Genomic DNA, 20813 nt, shown 5'->3' with positions numbered 1-20813 from the left:
CAGCGCAGCAAGCAATCACGCTGTGCCCTCCCCCTGCCCCATAATATCAGCTCCATATGTGAAGTGATCTCAGCCCTCAAGGACTCTCATGACTAACTGACGTCATTTTCACGGTGAAAGAGGGAAATGTCGGAGGTGATTTCTACGGACTGAATGCGTGTATCTCACACCTCACCCCTGTTCTTCACGGGATGAATCCTAATCTCCTCAAATGATGTCTGAAATTGGGCCTTTGGGAAGTAGGTCATGGGGATGAGATCGCTGCCTTTATAAGAGAACACCTTGACTCCTAGCTTGGCAGGAGACTCGCCCCGCCCCCCCCTGCACTCTTGACCCTTTGTGGATGCAGCCAGACAGTAGCTAGCTGCAAGCTTGGAAACAGGGCCCTACCAGACACCAGATCTGCCAGTGTGTGTGTGGCTGCAGGCTGTTCATCTAGATGATGTGTTAATGAGATACTCATCCCTCCAACAGGCAGTAGTAGTCCTGTGTAGAAGGAAGCGGTGGGAGGACAGCAAAGGAGGTCCTTGGCCTCAGTACACAAGGAACCTGCATGCCCTGGCTCTTTACGAGAAAGGGAGAACTGGGGCCTCGGCATCCAAGCTTCTAACTCTTCTAAGCCACTTTCCAGGTGTGGTGTGATTGTGTGTCAGCATCCTTTCGATGGTCACAGAGATCCCCAGGGACACCAATCCTGCACACGCTTGAGTGACTTATATAATGCACACAATATTTTCCCACAGCTTATGCACATCCTATGCATTCTTTAAATCACATTACTCATACAATACAAATGCAATACAAATGCTGGGTAAAAAATGATGTTGTAGGGTTTAGGGAATAATGACAAGAAAAAAATTGCCAAATTACATTAAGGATTTAGATTTTTTTTTAAACTTGTGGTGTGTGTGTGCATTCGCACGTGTGTATGTGTGTACGTGTGAGATTGTGTGAGTGAGGTTCATTTGTGTCAAGACATCTATGTGGAACTCAGAGGACAGCTTATACTACATATATCACTAAAAGATTACTGGGCAAAGTTATTCCAAACTAAGAATGACAAAAAGAAGGGTACAAAATAGAAAGAAAAAGGTCAAATTATCTCTATTTATAATAGAGATATGCAATGTGATTTTATACTTAGAAAGAAAGAGAAAGCTTTTGGAATAGTTTTAGTAGAACTGAAGGATACAAAATCATCAACAACAATAAAATGGTAGCTTTTCTATATGCCATAACAAACTCGCAGAGGAAAAAAATCCCATTTGCAACAGCTTTAAAAATACCTATGAATAAACCTAAATAAGAAGGTAAAAGACCTCTGCACTCTCTCTCTCTCTCTCTCTCTCTCTCTCTCTCACACACACACACACACACACACACACACACATACACACAAACTCACATACCCACTTGCGCATACATGCATGCACTGTATGTAGTTTTAATAAAGTTATGCTACTTGAGTTGATAATGCCCCACCCCAAGAGTGATGGACTATCTAACCAAACCCTAGTGCCTGGTATGGGAAACGTCTCTTCATGTTGTTGGTCAGGAACCTTGAAAACACTCCCCACATAAAACGGGCTATTGCTTTGTCCTTGGTTGCCTCCCAGAGTTTGAAGGTAAGACCCTAATGCTGAAGACATCGCATACTTTGAACACATGACTTGGAGGAATCCAGATGGGGCTGACCTAGAAGCCATCTCCCGGCGATGGAATAGCTCTGTGGCATCGGAAGGTGCTATATGAGTGGCTGGGGTAGACAAGAATCAATAGCTCTACCCAGCTGTAAGGCCCATGAAGCACAACAATGACAAGCACGGTAAGATGTTCCCAAGGGTACGGTAGTGGTAGGTAAACCTTGGGGTAATCAATGGCATTTGATGGGACTTAAGGGCCACTCAATAGGAGATAACTATGCTCGGGACATGAACACAGACAACTACCTGTGCCTGGTGAGGTCATGGACCCTAGAGGAGCACTCGCTACTGCCCCTTTCCCAAACCAGTTTAATTTCTTACTGTATTATAAATATTTATCCTTATGCTGGCAGATGGATGTAGTTCTCATGCCTCATCAAAGAAGTTCCTTCTTCCGGCAGATGGAGGCCATCATAGAAAGCCACAACTGGTCAAAATGCACAAAGCAACTGACTATATGAGATGCCAAACACTAACTGATATATCTACAACACATCCCCTGTACCTAAGGGCCAGGGAGCATCAGAGCAAAGGAGGCAGGAAGATTTTAAGAGCCAAAGAATCATGATGTCTACCGTGAGGTGGTATTTTCTTTATATGACAAAGAACCAACCCATGAAACCTTTCAAGTATAGTGACCTGAATAAGGCCGGCACCATGACAATGGGGATGGAGGTAAGAGACCAAATTTTGGGTTCAAACTCCATTTTAGTGAATCTGACCTAAGTTAGAACTCAAACTAACAGGCCAGTTTCCAAGTTACAGTCCCTCCCCCTCCCCCCAGCAAAACCAGTTTCTAGGCTAACCCTAACAAGACCTGAGTCTCCAGGTTAATCTCCCCCAACAAATCCAGCGATTAGCACAAGTTTCCAAGTTAACCCCCAGCAAGCTCACCCTCTGCCTAACAACCACCAATTAGGGAGAAATCAGAAGTTAAGTTTACAGTTTGGCTTCCAGCACCAGCCAGTTATGCTAAAGACCTCAGTAGCACATTAATTAGATGCTTGCCAGGTTAGAAACACTCACCCCTCACTGGCTGCTTTCTACAAAACCTTGTTCAGGGCTTTTCCTCCACCAGAACTGTCTTGCAGGGCAGCAGTGAGTGAAGCCTGAGCTAGCACAAATCAAGACCTTGATGTGATTGGCTCTTGACTGGTCTTTAGGGGTCCAGGAATACTTCCTTGATACTACAGAGGAACTCTCATAAGGTCCTCTTCTAGATAAAGGTCTACAGGCAATTGATGACTGCTGAGCAACGGAGAATTAGTCTTCTCCAGGGTTGAACCCTAAACACACACACACACACACACACACACACACACCAATAATAATTAAAGAAGAAGTTAGACTGAATTTGAGGAGGAGTAGGGGATGCATGGGAATAGTTCAGGGAAAAAGGGAAGGTTGGAAATTATGTACTTGTACATAAAATTTTCAAAACAATTAAAACTTGGATAAAAATAAAGCATTTCTAAATTCTTCCTATCCAAGAAAGTAAGAAACTGAAAAAATAAATTGAAGAAGACACTGGGCATAAGATAGATAGTCTGTGCTCCTACGATGGAGCAGAAGTAACTTTGTGAAAATTACTATATTACCCAAGTCAGAATACCTGATCTCAAATTACACTACAGAGCCATAGTGACCAAAAACAGCATAGTACTCAAACAAAGAGACAGATGCAGACCAATAGAACATAGTAGAAAACCCAGACGTGAACTCACATCTTGTGGCCACTAATATTAGAAAAGGTATTCAAAACATGCATTGAAAAAAACGATAGCCTGGTCAACAAATAATGTCAGTAAAAACTGAATTATCTATCTATCTGCAGGAGAATGAAGTTATGTTCACATCATTCACCAAAAATCAAACTCAGAAGCTGCTCAAGGAAAATATAGAGAAAACACTTCCAGATTTAGGCGTGGGCAAAAACTTTTTAAATGGGACTCCAGTAACAGCAAATAGCGCCAAGAATCAACAAACCAAATTGCATTAAATTAAAAAGTTCGTGAACAGCAAAGGAAGAGATCAGAAGAGTAATAGGCAACAACAGAATAGAAGGAAATATTTGTCATCCACACTTGAGCTTGCAGAAGGGGGTGTGTTAGCATGAGAACACACAAAGAGTTTTAAACTTTAAACACAAAATGACCCCTGCCTATCAATAAATGGACTATGAACTTCTCAAAAGAAGAAACAAAAATGACCAATAAATTATCCAATGTCTGCAACCATCAGAGAAATGCAATTGTAAGCAGAGGTTGAGATTCTACGTCACTCAACTCAGAATGATTACTGTTAAGAACAGACATGCAAGAAGGCTGGAAAGGTTAGGAGGGAGAGGAACACTCATTCATTGTTGCTGTGACTATAAACTGGGCAGCCATTATGGAGATCAGTACAGAGACTTCTCAAAAAAAAAAAAAAAGACAAAAACACAAAACACAAATAGAGCTATCATAGGACCCAATTACACTGCTCCCGGGAATACATCCAAAGAACTCTATGTCGTAGGCAGAGATTCTTGCACATTCATGGTCACAGATGCTCTGCTCATAATAAAGAAATGGAATCGGAGTAGATGTTCATCAACAGACGAATCACCAGTTATCACGTAATACATATATATACACAGTGACATTTTATTTGGAGGTAAGGAAAAATGAAATCATGAAACTTGCAAAGGAATGGGTGGAGCAGGAAACTATTACATTAAGTAAAGTAGCTTAGGTCTAGAAAGACAAAAGTTCCAATATCTTTTTGTACACGTGTCCAAGATTTAGTTTTTATATGTGTACTTATGTGGATGTGGGTCTAAGTATAGTTCATGAACGTATAAAGGTGTCAGCACACCACCAAAAGAATGCCTGGTGAACAATGATTTTTTTTTTTCCCTGAAACCTCTCACGGTTCTCTCAGAGATTGTTCACCAAGAACTACTGGGGAAGAAAGAGTCCGAGAGAAGGACTGGGGTTCAGCCAGGACATGGGGGAAAGGAAGGGGGAAGGATCGACCCAAACAAAGTTAAGTTTGTAAAGCAACACAATGAAACATATTGCTTTGTATGCTAGCTAAGGGAGAGACAACAAAAAAGGATACATGTTTCAGTTTAGTAAACAAAAGGGATGTTTTGAAAAAAGATCTCAGTGCTGTGGCCAGTGTGGGGTTCTGTCCTGCACCCCTCAGGGAAGACGGAAGACAGCCTGCAGAGCACCAGTTTCTGATGGTGAAAAGGCTCCAGTGGGCCTCCCAGTCTCCACAAGGGTGCTGTCATTTCCTTGTAGACTTGTGTTGGTGCCCATGTCCAGGCCACTATTTCCCTAGTCACCTTCCCGCAAGGTGATTTCCTGTTGGCTGACTGAGCCCTGTGGTTTTGGACCTGTTTGCTCAGTGTAACTAACTCCCACTCAAGGGAGCCTTGGGAACCGTCCTCCCCGGGGAAATGAAATGAATCCTATGTTGCTGAACCTGAACCTTTAACTACTGCTTCCATTATTTGTCTTTAAACTGGTCAGTCCATCCTTTCAGTGATTTTTTTTTTTAAAATGTCAACTTTATATTTATATGAGTCCCTGCCTCAAGGCATATCAGATGTTTCCTGGTGCTGAGTTCAGCTACTGTAGCCTGGTGAACTCTCCATTCCATGTTGCAAAGAAGAGGCAGTGGCTGACTGAGAGGCCCAGGGCGAAGGCTCCCGCCCCCTCTCCCCTCCCCAGGGCGAAGGCTCCCGCCCCCCCTCCCCTCCCCAAAGTCCGAATTTAATACAAACTTTCTTCTTTGAGCTAAAGAAAAAGAAAAACAACAAACAAGAATGGATTGAGAAGAAGAACAAAAGATTAAAAACTTCAAAAACAAAACTGGATACTTTTTTCCAAAACCCAAAATCTTGACTGAAGAGGGATAGTGGGAAATGACCCCAACTAGAGGGAGCCCTGCCTTACCAACATGTTGCTCAGGTTAGGGGAAAATCATTCGCCAAGCTCTTCCTCTAGACACCTCAGATCTCTCTCTATGTAGCTTCTCAGTTAGTGTGAAGTTGGAAATGGAGGCTAAACAGTGTGTACTGTGGAACAATAATGAAATTTGGCGGCAGCCAGCATTTGGGACTGTGGGGAGAGGGGATGGCCAAGAAGGTGGTCAGGTCACAGCTGGAAAGAAAGAGCAACTCCCTCAAAAATCCTTCCCGCCCTCCATGGGGCATGGCTAGTTAGTACATGTTGCAGATTTCTAGGGTAGCCCACCACCTGCTTTGTGCTGTGCAGCAATCCCTCTTGCTGTTCCAAACCTTCAGTAAAATTCTGCTGCAGACCGTGTTCATGGCATTGGAAGGAGGACGTATTGAAGCAAAACATACCAAGAAGAGAGGTGGCTATGGGTAGGAAACCAGAGTAATAGCTGGATCGAAGAGAATGCTGATTTGGAGAAATCAACAGTGATTGACTGGGAGAAGGGGAGGTTGAGTTCTCAGCTAAAAAGGTCAAAGGTTCTTTTCTCTAATACAATTATTAAAATTCTGTCTCAGAAAGACACACAAACACACACACACACACACACTGGTATATATTAATGTAGGGTTTTGGCATAAGAATATTTTAAATCTGACAGGCCCATGCTTATCAACTTTGTTTTCTAAAGTCACTCTCTTCAGACACACGAGAAGAAGGCATCAGATCCCATTACAGATGGTTGTGAGCCGCCATGTGGTTGCTGGGAATTGAACTCAGGACCTCTGGAAGAGCAGTCAGTGCTCTTAACCACGGAACCATGTCTTCAGCCCCTGTTGTTGACTTTTCATTGTACTATGTATGGATTGAAACTATCACCACTGTTTTGTGAACAAAGAACACTTTAACGTGCATACATGCAAAATAGAAAGGGCATAAGGAAGTATTTTTCCACTGTGTGTTTGCTTTACTTAACCTCTTGTTAACTGCTCTGTAGGCTTTTACTCATCTTCTCATTCCGTTTGCAGAGAACAAGTATAAAGCTGTGAAACCCTCGATATCTCAAGTGTGGGAAAGTCAAGCAGGAGAGTTCAGCCTGTGTTCAGTAGAGGAATTTTCACAGTTGTAAGGGTGGAAAGACAAAAGCAAAACCAAACCAAACCAACCAATCAACCAACAACAACAACAGCAAACAAAACAAGCACACAAACTAGTCATTAGTCTACCAGAAGGGATTGTACATGCCTGTAATCTTAGCACTGAGGAAGAGGATGATACGTTTGAGGCCAGCTAATAATGAAATACTACTACTACTACTGATAATAATAATAATAATAATAATAATAATAATAATAAATAATGACACTCTCTCAGCAAGCAAGCTTGGGGAGGGGTCGGGCATTAAGAACACATATAGCTCTTCAGAAGACCTCCTTTCGGTTTCCACACAAGTAGTAGCTCACAATTGCCTCTAACTACAGTTCCTGGGGATTCTGGCGCCCTCTTCTGGCCTCTGTGGGCACCACACAAGCATGTGGTACACATACAAACTTGCAGGCTTTCATACATACAGATAAAATAAAAACAAAATAAACCTTAAAGGAAAGAAGAGAGAAAGAAAGAAAAATAAATAAACAAGGCAGCTCAGTTGCCTCTCAGCAGAACTGTAAGAAGCGCCAATGCCTGTGATGGTTTTCTTTGCGCATGCTATTTGATTTTGGACAAAGCTAGGGTTTCAAGGCTCTCCTCTAGTTCCAGGAAACCACAGGGGTAGGAATCTATTTTATGTGCAATATATCAGCCGGCTAGTGGGCATCCCATACTGGGCGGTCAGGAGTCCCTTGTGTGGGATATGAAAATAAAACCTACCCCCTCTCCTCCGTATGTGATGGAATGGCTTTGCACCCAGCAACTCCGCTGCTACAGGGCACTCTCACTACCTTAGGTTACAGGAGGTCTGGCAGGGCAAGGGCTGTGTTGCCATGGAGACAATGCAAGCTAGATTCGATGGATTGGTACAAGCTAGGAGATGGAGAACTTGAGGCACTTTCTCAGTTCACACAGAAGAAAGGCACTAAAAAGTAACGACATGCTTAACGAAGGAAGTTTCTGTGACCCTGAATGAGAGTCAGGGATGGAAAAGGATAGAGGAATTCTAATCACCTGGTTCTGAAATGCCCCCAAGGTGCAGGGCATAGTTGCATAAACACATTTATGTGGGAAGTAGAGACAGAAGCAGGTACACTAGAGAGCCATCCCTTTTAAAAAGTATCTTATTTGAAGGAAAATGTGAATTATATGTACTGTCTTACATTATATAATCAGATAAGTCAGAGGCATGGTTGCTAAAATAATTTTCCCTGCTTGTCTCACCGCTACTCTTGTCTACAGAACTTTCACACACATCTCCACCCTTATTTATAATCAGAGCCTGGGCAGATCACCTGAGCATCTCAGTTACAATGTCTTTGGCTTGGCTTTTTACAAACAAGCACACAGTGGTGGGTGGCAGAGACCTGCTCACTCTCAAGCGCTTTCCATTTCTAAGAACCTCTGCTTCCTGGCGCGCCATGAAATAGAAGGGTCCATAGGAGATAAGGAGCGGGTTTGTCGTCGTCCCCCCGCCCCCCGCCTCCCCCCTTCCCTTCTCCTTCCTCCCAGGAACATAGCCATCCAGACTTCCCGGAGAAAGGCCCAGCCTGAGCCAGGATCCGCAGAGGATGCGGGTCCCCGCGCCTCTGCAAAGCCCAGGAATGGCAGCGACCAGACCGGGGTGGGCACGAGGTGAAGCGGAGCGGTGCCCAAAACTGCTGCCAAGGCTGGGGCAAGACAGCGATTGCCTCACAGGAGAGAGGCAGGGAGAGGGTTTCCTAGTCCCCGAAGTCTCCCGAGGTCAATTCCCAGCGCAGTCGGAAGCTTGGCGATCTCGGAAGTTGGGGTCAGCGGGAGGGAGCGAGCTCCTTACCTGGCCAGGATGGCTGGTGTAGTTGAAGGAGTAGATGTTCTCGGTGCTGAGGCTCACCACCCCGCTGTAGACGCGATCGAAATCGGCTCCTCTGGCGGGGTCGCGCGGATTGCGGAGCAGCTCTGCCGACCGCGCGAGGGGCTCTGCCTGGTGGCCAGGGACCGCCGCCCGCAGGAGCCAGGGCAGCGCGCAGAGCAGTGCCAGCCGCGGGCAATCAGGCATGGTGGGCGCCTCGCCCCGGGGCGGGGGGGGGGGACACAAGCAACCCGAGGAAGGGGCGAGCACGGAGATGGTCCTCCCGAAGCTGCCTGTGGCGCTGGATGCGGGCTTCAGCAGCCGTGGAGTGTGTGGCCAGCCCCGCCGCCCAACGCCCGCAGCGCGCTGGAGAGCAGCAGATCAAATACTGATGTGCCACCTGGGGTCTCCAAAGGAGGTCACGCGTGTGGATTAGGGGCGGCGGGAGGCGTGGGGGCCAGGGAAGGCTGCTTTTCCCTTCGACTTTTAAGTCTTCCCTTTCTCATCGCTGAAAACCTTCCACTCACCCAGAAAGAATTGTCACTGATCTCTTTCCTCTCAACCTCAAGCCACCAACGACAAACCCCTCAGAGAAGTAGCTGTTGGTCTAGAAGAATCGGTGTGACCAGCCATCAAGGAGGAAATCAAGTGCACGTCAAACGAAAGTGCACTCTAGCTGCAGGCAAGCGAATAGAAAGCAAAAGAGCGTGCACCTTTCAAGAGAATGCACCAGTTCGATTTTACAGTGGCTTCCAGCAAGACTCTCAGGTGTGAAATGTCGGTCACTGGCTATCCGCCCTGCTGGAAGAGAAGCCCTTCTCAGACACCTGGCTCATTTCCTCATGACTCTTGCTCTCCGAGGGGAGACTCACGTCATGGCTCCCTTGCCATATGTGCAAGTATGTAAATATGTACAGTTACAAAATATAGATATGGTCAAGAGAATAGTCTCCAGTTCGGCTTGTAAACTGCTTCCGGAAGTTTGAGAGACCAGATTTAGGCAGATTATATCTCTTTCCACCCCAGCCTTTTGTGCCGTTTAACTGGGGCAATATTTTCTTTCAGAGTCTGGAAGAATTTTCAGGATTCTACATTGCTTTTTTTTTTTTTTTTTTTTTTTTTGGCTGTTCATTTTAATCGAATTTTATTTTATTGAGGCAGGGTCTTCCTACATAATCCAGACTGGCCTTGAGCTCGGAATCTTTCTCCCTCAGTCTGCCAAGAGCTACGACTGCAATGACCAGCCACCCCACCTGCTAAGCCTGAGGTTTTTTTTTGGGGGGGGGGAACATAATACCATGTTCTGAGCCGGAATTGGGATGACTTTAAAGTGTAGCATTGAGCATATTTATGCACTCTCCCCAACGTTTAGTGAAATTTAATAAGCTTGAAATTTCTGAAGGTCTTCGAGGTGTGCTGCAGTAACCATTGGAGAACAGGCTTTGAGATGGAAAGCCCGTCAGTCACAAACTTTATGAGACCTGGGCACCAGCTCCTTCACAGGGCACCATGTTCTTTTGGGGTCTAGCATCTCTTTATTAGAAAGATAATTCATACTCTCAGCTGGAATTTGCCCCCTGCCCCCTGTCTCGCTTGCACTAGTTTTGCCCTCAGGAGTCACAGGAATGAAGCTAATTCTTCTTCCACTCTGTGGCTCTGTCGGTATGTAAAGGGAGCTATGACCTTTCATAGGATCCTTCAAGGTTTTTTACCCATCTGGAATTTGACATTGATCCACCGAGAACCGTTAGACGATTAGATGCGATTGAAAACGTATATTTTCTGTTTTAGCAGAGTTAGCTGCAATGATGATCTTTTGATCATCGAATGAAATTAGTACCAAATAAAAAGGATTTATTTGAAATCAACATAGGTGGCCTGTATACCAGAAAATGGAGTTATGGAAGACATATGCCTAATCTTGAGTCTAGCCTTAATCCACTGTGTGAGTTAGGCTAATCATCATCCCAGAATCATGAGCTGTCACAAGGATAAGGGGGAAAGGATGCACTTAACAGAATATTTAAAAACTGAAAGGTTTATGGGCAAATATTCTATGAATATCATTGTACAAGTTCCAATTCATTATCTAAAAAAAGATGTATACTAATAGGTAGTTGCTTAAATTTTTATTTATGTCTTTGTCTGCATTCCGGGGTTTTGCCAGCATGTTTGAATGTGCATCACGTGCTTTCCCAGTGTCTGAACCCTGAAGAGTGGAGCCCCAGACAGGCACGGGCTGCCATGCTGCTTGGAACCAAACCCAGGTCCCCGGGGATGGTAGTCAGTGCTCTTAACATCTGAGTCATCTATCCAGTTCCATCACTTTCAATCCTAAAAAATGCTAAAATCTCACAGTGAAAGACAGAATATACAAGACCTGATAAACCCGAAGAACCCCTTCTGCTACAGTCAGCTCGGGAAGCCAGGCAGTGTGCTCTTACAGCAAGTGGTGCAGATGCTTGGACTTGGTAAGGTATGCTAGCTGGCCTTGGTCCTGACTTCAACATAGGGTCATCAGAAGAGGCCAGCTGTGCTGCCCAACATGAGGTACACAGCACAAGCCAGCCCTAGTGTTTCTGGGCTAGGATCCAATCAGAGCCTGTCTGAAGCCTTCCCTTACTTTCATTATAAAACTTTCGTCCCCCCTGCCTGCCTTTAAAGTACATTTGTGAAAGCAAAATGTGCTTATTTCCATGTTTCCCTGAAGATCCCACAGACACAGGGTTTGCACTGCGCATCACTGTGGGCTCTAGCTACCTACCAGACAGGGTCTTAGCAAAGGCCCTGGTCCCTCCTCACAGCTCTGTGTCTGCACGGATGTGTGCTATGTCAGCATTGCTCCTGACTCTGCTGTGTTTGTGTTTGAGTTATTTGACTCTGGTGGTACCTAGTTTTTGTTATTGGGTTCCATTGCTTAGTGTTTCACACCAGTCATTTTTATCCTGTTTTACTTTGTTGCACTTCTGTTCGAGGTTGCCTGAGAGTGTTATCATGGAGTAGAACACAGACATGGGCTCCACAAGCCCTTCACTTCCGGGGCTTCACAGATCATGTGGTTCCCACCCCACCACATGAATTTGGACAAACAAGATAAAATCATCCATCCCTCTGGAATTTGACAGTGATTCATAGAGAACGCCCTCTCTGGTGTTCTACCTGTCTGGAAGCACAGACTTCTGGCCTTCATTGGGAAGAAGCTAAGTAGCCAGTCAGGGCTCAAGAAGCAAAGCAAGCATGCATCCATTTTCAAAAAGTTGTTTAGACTGATTTTATGTGTGAGAGTGTTTTTGACCGTATGTATGTATGTGCATCACATTGTGCATGGTGTCCACAGAGGTCAGAAGAAGGCGTCAGATCCCCTGGGACTGGAGTTACAGATGCTGGGAATGGAACCCCGGTCTCTCTTCAAGAGTGCAAGGGATCTTAACAGCAGAGCCCTATCTCCAGCCCAAACTTTACTTTTGACTATCTTCTTGCAGTTCTTAAAAGATCACCTCAGTCTAATTTTCTTCCTTTTTACAGGCACATTATTTACAATCCTAATCTGAGCAATGACCTTATTAAATATCATAATTTTATTAAAGACGATTTATTAAAAGATAATTTTATTCAAGATGATCACCCTAGGGACCATTGCACTTCGACAACAGCTTTTGAGAGGTGCTTTAGAAAATAGTAGAATATAATCTCTCAGATCCATTGGTGAACATTTTTGGTTGGTACATATGTTGGGACCGTGTTAGAATTCAGCGCTGCTCATGCCACAGGCTTTACGGCAGCTCTCTCTTTCTCTCTCTCTCTCACACACAGGATAAGCACCCACACTTACTTACCAGACCAACGTCACCTGAAATAGCCTCAAGGCACGAAATCAGGCTGGTTGGAGGGGCCATAGCACAACTGAGGCTGCGGCAATTTTATTGAGAGCAATCAGAATCTTTATACCTTTATAAGAAACAGAATATAATGGCAATTGCCAGGATCAATACTGTTGTGGTTGCCAGGACACAGTGAAGTTTGCAAGCCACACAAGCCTCACGGTATTAGTGTCTAAGGCCAATTGTCCTGTCAGGCTTCCATACTTTCTTAGCTACTAAGGGAACGAACAGAGAAGCACAAAGCCGCCTGACTGTACTGGCTGGTTTTGTGTGTTAACTTGACACAGGCTGGAGTTATCACAGAGAAGGGAGCTTCAGATGGGGAAGTGCCTCCATGAGATCCAGCTGTGGGGCATTTTCTCAATTAATGATCAAGAGGGGAGGGCCCCTTGTGGGTGGTGATATCCATGGGCTGGTGTTCTTGGGTTCTATAAGAAAGCAAGCTGAGCAAGCCAGGGGAAGCAAGCCAGTAAGCAACATCCCTCCATGGCCTCTGCATCAGCTCCTGCTTCCTGACCTGCTTAAGAACGTTCTGACTTCCTTTGGTGATGAACAGCAACATGGAAGTGTAAGCTGAATAAACCCTTTCCTCCCCAACTTGCTTCTTGGTCATGGTATTTGTGCAGGAATAGAAACCCTGACTAAGACGCTGACCACTTCGCTACCTGAGGGAGTGGGTCCATCACTCAGAAACTCAAAGTCATAGTGTGCCCCAGGAGCCATGGATTCCAACCTGAAAAACCGATGATGAATGCCTATCCCCGGACTGTCTCAACCAGCCAGCTTCCAAATCGCAATACAGAGAATTATTATTTATTTATGAAAGCTTTGACACTAAATCTTAGTCTTGTTCCCAACTAGCTTGTATAACTTAATAACCCATTTATACTAGACCACATTTGCCATGTGGCCTGTCACCTTTCAATCAGACCCCATACATCTGACTGCCTCCATGTCTGGCCAGTGAATCCTTACCTGAATTCTTTCCTGGAGTTTGTATCTCTGCCTGGATGTCCCGCCTTTCCCCTCCTGTCCTGCTATAGGATGCCAGCTCTGTAGTAAACCAATCAGAAGGTGATGGAGAGGAACGCTTATGAAACATCGAGACAGGTGATGCATACCAAATTCCTGACAGCACCCAGCACAATGCTGGTACAGAAATCAACATAAAACAAAATACAAAGACAGCTTTTACACAGTGAACAAGAAGATTACCCCAACAGCTCCCTATTTGTCCAATAGGAGACTCTTTCTCTAATATCAACAAACTACAGTAAGAACAATTATGACAACTATCAGGTAAGAATTACATTCATAATGTCCCAACCTAAAAACATTTTCTTTGACCTTAAACATTTTATTAAATTCTAAAAAAACTTAGGCTTATATGTGAGACTATGACTTCCTAGTCTTCAACTAGAAATTGGAGTCTGAGTAAACAGGAAGTGCAGAGCAAGCAGCTTTCAAAGCTGTATAAATGACAGACTGCTGGCCGCCTAGTCAGTCAAGATTTCTCCACAATATTGGGGCTTCCATCGTTGGTTGATAAGCCCAGAATATCTGACAATATCTTATCTATAAAACAGGAATTTTTGATGGCCTGTCCTAACTTTACTCTGCAAAGTTGATCAGCTGACTTCCTCTGTGTCCTACTTGTCTACAGTTCGAACGGCATATTGTCAGCAGTTGAGGCAAGGGCGTTTTTTGCCCAGTGGCTAACTTGCTACTTTTGAAAAAAACTCCGTATGGAGGTTCTTTGATGCCCATCATCTTCTTTGAAGTAGATTGGGGATGCTGCCAGAAGCTGACATGTCTCACTGTCATGAAAAGTCTTTTATTATAAACATCTTAAATGCCATATTCTGTAGCTATCTGAGCTGTCTGAAGACTATCTTTATCTATAATATAGCTGAGTAGGCAAACAGTGCTTGTTTCTCACTCTTACTATCTGCTTAATTCGAAAAGATCTACAGGAGGCTAAATTAAGCTTAATTCTACCTAAACTAGAGACAGGATAAAAGAAAGAGAAAGAGAGAAAGAGATCAGTGAATCTAATCTCCTTTTGTTTCCTCTCTGACCAAGACCATTAACAACTTGTAGCCTCTTAAATGACAACAAACAACCACAACCCACCAAACGACCAACACCCACCCACCCATTCTCTTGGAAATGGGGGCATTGTTCTTTTAAAACTGCTTCCTGCTTTCTAGGGTTGACTGCATCCTTTGGGAACCCTAGGAAAATTGGGATATTAGCTGAGTTCCAAGAAAGCTAGCTGTATCCTTGCTGTCCAGTCTCTGTGTGAAGGACAAGGCTTAACTGAAGTCCTGGCTGCAGCCTGTGAGACTGGACCATCTTAGCCAGCTCTTTGGAAGTTGTCTGTCCTGGTTGCACCATTTTGAAGAACTGGCTATTGAAGCAGTCTGTGAGGCTGGGTCACCTGGACTGCTTGTCTTGTTTCCATTGGTATCTCTGTTCCTGTTTCTCTGAAGACACTTAAAACTTTTAAAACGTAATGTACACGTCTGCATTAACACAAGTATAGAATGTGCAGTGTGCACAAATCAGCTAAAGGTGATTATTTGCTCTTTCTTTGAGCAGGAAATGAATCAAACTTTATAAGTCCATTTGGACTGTAAAGTCAGACTGAAATATGATCTCCATCTACTACATAGGAAAGTATGGCATGTAATAAAAAAAAACCCAGAGGACTCAGTACTCAACAAGATTTATTGGCTATGCACAGAACTTCATGTCTCAGCCAGTCTTCAGTTGTTTCCATGTAGAGGAATCAACTGTCATGTTGCCTCTTTTGTTCTTCCTTGTTCCTTTATGTCGGCAGCTAAGATCTTCAGGAGGCCTCCCCCAATTCTAACCTTTGTTAACTATGAAGGAATCCACAGCCTTTAGTTTCCTGTTAAAACAAAGGCATAACTTCTCCCCCAATGCAGCACATTTCCTGACTTCCATTCTGAGATAATCACATACACATACACATACACACACATACACACACACAGACACACACACACATACACACACACAGACACACACACACACACACACACACACACACACACACACGGAGGGAGAGAGAGAGAGAGAGAGAGAGAGAGAGAGAGAGAGAGAGAGAGACCTAATTCAGCAGTCCTTTTTAAAATCCAGTGGGTTTTAGTAGCTGTGTGACCTGTCTCACTGACATTTAAGAATTTTAATGTCAATAAAGTATTATTTAATCTATCTCTGGAATATCCTATGAGTATCTCCTTTAAAGTGTGGTTAGAGCTTTTTACAATTGCTTGGCCTGTAGGACTGTAAGATATATCTGTAACATGTTTTATGCCACAATGTCTAAAATTTGTTGTATTATACCAGAGCATCATCAGCTTCAATCTGCAAAGGCATCTCTAATATAGCCATCACCTCTAATAATACATGTGCATAAAATAATAGTAATGTGCAATCTTAGAATAATTCTTTTTAGAACTCAGGACAGAAGCCCTTTGAATGCTTGAATGAGTATCAGTTGTATGATGTATTAACATAAGTATATATTTTAATTTTCCAAATTCTACAAAATGAAACACCCAAGTTATTGTATGACATTGTTCTAAGGTAGAACAGAATCTGTATTTTTAATTTAGCATATGGAATCTCTATGGGTTGCCATTCTGAAATCTTGTCATACGATGGCACTATAGGATCCAGATTGGATTCCTCTGACAATTCTTTTTTTCTGATTTAAAGGATCTATTGCTTGTAACTCAGTATTGCATTTGTCAGTCCTCTTTGTATCTAAGTTTCTTTCATTTTGATCCTTTAAAATAGGATATGTAAAGTTTCAATCACTATTAAAATATAATTATTTCTATGCTGATAATTGAAATAAATTTGAAATATAGGATCCACATGCCCTCTGCAATTGTAGTCTACATTTTAACACAGAAAATATTTTTTAATGTAATTCTATCCTTCCTTTGTAGACTTCACACACACACACACATATACTGCCTACCTTAATATATATGATACATACATGTGTGTGTATGTGTATGCATATGTGGCAGTCTATACCCAGTTTCTTTTCTTTCTTTAGCACCTAAATGTAGTATGAAATATTTTATGTGTGTCTGGACCTTTAAGTGACCCTATACTCTTCAGTGATAGTTGGCTCTTGGGTTTCTGAGAACAGGAGGAGCTTTGCTTTGTAAATGGAATCACAGGGCTATTTTGTGAGGTTTCAGAGCATTCTTTTTGCTGTGCACATTTGCTTTCTACACAAACATATGCATGCATACACATACTACATTTTATTATCTTATGTATATAGGTATTTTGCGTGGATGTGTTTCTGCTTACACTATATGTGCCTGGTCCCCAGGGAGGCCAGAGAGAGCATCAGATTCCCAGAGACTGGAGTTACAGGTAGTTGTAAACCACCATGTGGGTGCTGGAAATCAAACCCAGGTCCTCTGGAAGAGCAGCCAGTACTGTTAACTCTACACCATGACTCCAGCCCCTTTCCATCCACATTCAATGCATATGCCAGATAAAAATCTTGGCACTCTGCCTGATTCTTTAAAGCCTAAAACTTACACAGTTCGAGCATATGGGAAACCAGACCACTCTAAGACCTTTCCCAAGGCCCTGCTGAATGGATGAAGGGAACTTTTCTTCTGTGTCCTTATCCAGGAGTGGCCTTGGCAAAACCACTATAGGGCTGGAGCCAGTGCCTTGAAGGAGTCAAGGTGGAAGTTTCTGAGAACCCAAATATTCCCTCTAGGCTGTGGTTACATGCCCTTAGGTTATCTGCCTGGGGTATCCTGTGTTCTCTTTGCCAACATTGTCTGATTTAGCTCTCTGCTAGCATTGGCCACCCCCCCTGCTCCCACCCCACACCCCCCCTGCAAACAGTATATAAGATGCTACACTTAATAAACTTGATTCGAATAAGTCATCAGCTTATGCAAAACCCCTTTCTTCTAGAGATTGCTTTTGTCTCTTTCATTTCTTATTCTCAGTTCTTCCACTTGACACCTCAATGTTTGGGACCGGTATCCCTGTGGGTTTGGTTGGGGAGCAGAATCTACAGAAGTTCAGATAGATTCTATCAGACTGTTATCCAAACTTTCTTTTTTGAAGCTAAAAATCAAAGTAAAGCTTCAGACTCACAGATGAGCGCTTTATGTACAATGATGTGATGTGACTTTTTTCCCCCCTGAGGATATGTAAAGAGATGGCTTTTTACCACAGAGAGAGGACACAAATAGACCAAGACAGGAACCAAAGTGTTTGGTGGGATTATGCAGAGGAGCACAGGTGACTCACAGGCTGCTCTACCACCAGGAAGTCTCTCCAGTAACTGACTGGAAGCCACAGCGCTAAAGAAACCCTATAACATGGACAAAATATGAAAAACTGTATTGTTGAAAAGACTCCGGGGTAAGGATAGGCAGCTACACTGCCTTCTAGCCAAGTGTTCACCTCCTCTGTAGCCCAGAAGAATGATGGAACCTTGTGAGTGTCTTTTGAAAGCTTCCAATAGAAGGGGAACCTCACAAATGTTTGTTTTATAAAGAACCCTTATTCAGATTTCTCTGTAGCTTCCATTGAGAATCTTTTTTTTTAAAAATCATTTTCTGATGGATCATACCACAAAGTTAAAATTGGAGATTGATGAGCTATCAAAATGCTGTCACTACATAAGCTGATGTTAAAATATGTTCTTATAAATAAAGCAAACCCAGCTCAGAATGCAGAATTTTTAGGGTTTTTTTCCTATTTCTTCTTTCCCCTGCCCCACCCCCCTCCCCCGCCACAAACCAGGGAGTAAATATGTAGTAGATACCAGGTTTACTTTTGAAGTAGTAGAGAAAAAATTGTTTTTCTCATCTCTGCTAGGACTCCCATCAGAAATAAGCAAAAATCTGGGTGTGGTGGCTCACACCCCCGTAACTCACAGAGGCGGAAGCATAAGAACCAAAATTTTGAGGGCAGCCTGGCCTAGATAAAAACCAGCCAGCCTAGTCACCAACCAGTCAGCCGCAGATACAGAGAAATGAACAGGTTGAAACTTTTTTTAATTAAAAATTTTATTTTTAATTACATGTATGTTTATGTGCATGGAGGGGTACGATCTAGTGAGTGTGGGGGCCCTTGGGGAATCCTTTACCTCCTTTGGATTGGATTTATCTGTTTTTAGGAAGAGTATGTTGAGTGACTCCAGGCTGAAACTGTTAGCTGCTTGACTTTGCACCTCTAGTCTGGGGCATACCATCAGTTGTTGCAGACCCATCATGGGGTGTGTGTGGGGGTGGGGTGGGGGGGTGGGGGAGTGGTGTTGAAGAAGGATGATTCTCATGCCTAGCCTCCTGGCAAAAATGGCGGCACTGTAGAGTTTGGGAAGCTGTCTGGCTCGCACTGTCTTTCAAGAGTATTTCTGCCTAGTCTGCTGGTTGCATTCTTCTCTGTGCCATGCCCGGGGCCATCGTAGGCCCCCCCCCCCCCAGCCCAGGGCCATCTGGCCTCCGGAAGATCAGTTCTGATGATTACCTCCAGTAGCAGCCTCTAGCCTGGTAAAACTAACTGGCTGCAGCTCTTTGGGCCAGCCTGATAAATTAGTCGGCTGTTAGCCCTTAGGGCCCTGCCTGAATGAACTAACTCCTTCCTCCTCCGAGTGTCTCTCTGAGTAGAAAAAAATCTATTGCCTCTCTGAGTAAAAGTTATATACTCTCTCTCTCTCTCTCTCTCTCTCTGACTCAATTGAGTCTTCTTGAGTATTAAGTATATAGTGTATCTTGAATCACACCTGGATAAGCTAAGAAAGGTGGTTTTTCTCAAGGACTCCCTGGGTGAGGCCTGTAACACAAAAGGCCAGTTCCTCATAAACTTTTCTTGCTATTTAGGTGGGCCTGAGATAGCCTGTCTGTAAGCAAAATCAAGAGTTAAAGGCGGAACTGGATTAACTTGTGGGGAAAGTAGATAAGGAACCAACTCAAATGTAAATTCTTTTTACCTTGCCCAAAATTCATTTGTATGGCAGGGATCTAGTAAGATTTTTCAGATGTAAATATCCTTAGTCTGGGCCCATAGTTCCAGGATCCACCTGCCCGGAAAGGAAAAGACTAGAAAGCAGAAAAAAACCTATGACTAGAGTTTGTGGAATGCCTTTTCTACCGTTATAACATCAGTGGTTGGAGCAAAGCAAAGCAGAATTTTTTGGCTACAAGATGAATTTTTACATATCTATATTTGTTTGGTTATACCATGTCCCGGCTGTAAGGAAAAAGAGTTTAGGAAATTGACAAGTGAGATTTTCAGCTTCTAAATATACAGAGAGGTCCGTTATATACAGAGAGGTCCATTATTCCCAGGAGACTGAAGGGAGTTGGGACTTTTCAGAATCCATAGTTGAGGCAGCAAGCAGACTAGAGCCTGGGCATGCTGGACAATCTTGAAGCAAGGTTGTGGTTGAGTCATTCCACAAACGGACCAGCCATAAAAGATAAGGGGCATGCCTGGGCAATCTCCTATGGGTCATACACCATCTGGACCGGAGTCTCCTGTCTCTTGGATGCAGTTTACTAATGTCAAAGTGACCTTCCTGCTAACAAAAATAAACCGCCCTCCTACATTGCTGACGGCCCGATCTGCACGTATGCCAAAAAGCCCACCCTGCACGCCAGAATCCCCCGCCAATGTTTGAATCAGCAAATCATGTGTAACCGTGCCAAAACCCCCTGACTTTTCCTATATAAACCCCTAACTTTTGAGCCTCAGGGTCGACTCCTCTGTCTCCTGTGTGAGGTACGTGTTGGCCCAGAGCTCTGATAATAAACTGCCTCATGCGTTTGCATCAAGTTAGTCTCTCGAGGTTCCTTGGGTATACGCTATCCCGAGAATGGAGTGGGGGTCTCCCCAAAAGGAGGTCCTACAGAGACATTGTTTCTTTCACCTCTGTCTGTAAAATATCATGTTTACAGACTTCACTGGGCCACCGCAGCAATCAGTTGTATGAGTGATTCGGGGCACAATTTATGACTCCAAACTTCCATAACTGTAGGCTTAGATTTGTCAAAACCTATTTTAATAAGGGTTCTCAAATGCTTTGACACCAGCCCCGCCCCTTTCTAGCCCACTGTCCAAAGATAGGGAAGAAAATATGGTAAATAGGACAAGGGGACCTGGACCTGTTTAGAAGTAGGCCTTTGAGATGATTCCAATCTCCATTTGTCAGGACACCAGCAGTCTAGTTCGTTAGTGTCAGGATACCAACGGTGCAGTTTTAAGAGTCACCAAACAC

At 43.8% G+C, this 20813-nt stretch overlaps 1 protein-coding gene across 2 annotated transcripts in view; it reads right to left on the bottom strand.

The window, feature by feature from the left end:
- The window catches only part of Sidt1 (SID1 transmembrane family member 1), a 97676-nt gene extending 88148 nt beyond the window's left edge, over positions 1–9528 (bottom strand). The window contains exon 1 of one of the 2 annotated variants that reach the window (XM_052158082.1): positions 8616–9528. In XM_052158082.1, the coding sequence (XP_052014042.1) occupies positions 8616–8837 (222 nt within the window). In that variant the 5' untranslated portion in view covers positions 8838–9528. The remainder of the gene's footprint in view (positions 1–8615) is intronic. The other variant, XM_052158081.1, reaches the window with a different exon arrangement.
- Between the last annotated feature and the right edge of the window lie 11285 nt (positions 9529–20813).

Source organism: Apodemus sylvaticus, chromosome 15, assembly GCF_947179515.1.
Source record: "Apodemus sylvaticus chromosome 15, mApoSyl1.1, whole genome shotgun sequence".
Classification (NCBI taxonomy): domain Eukaryota; kingdom Metazoa; phylum Chordata; class Mammalia; order Rodentia; family Muridae; genus Apodemus; species Apodemus sylvaticus.
Note: the sequence above shows the minus strand (reverse complement) of the source record. Positions and strands in the feature narration are given on the sequence as shown.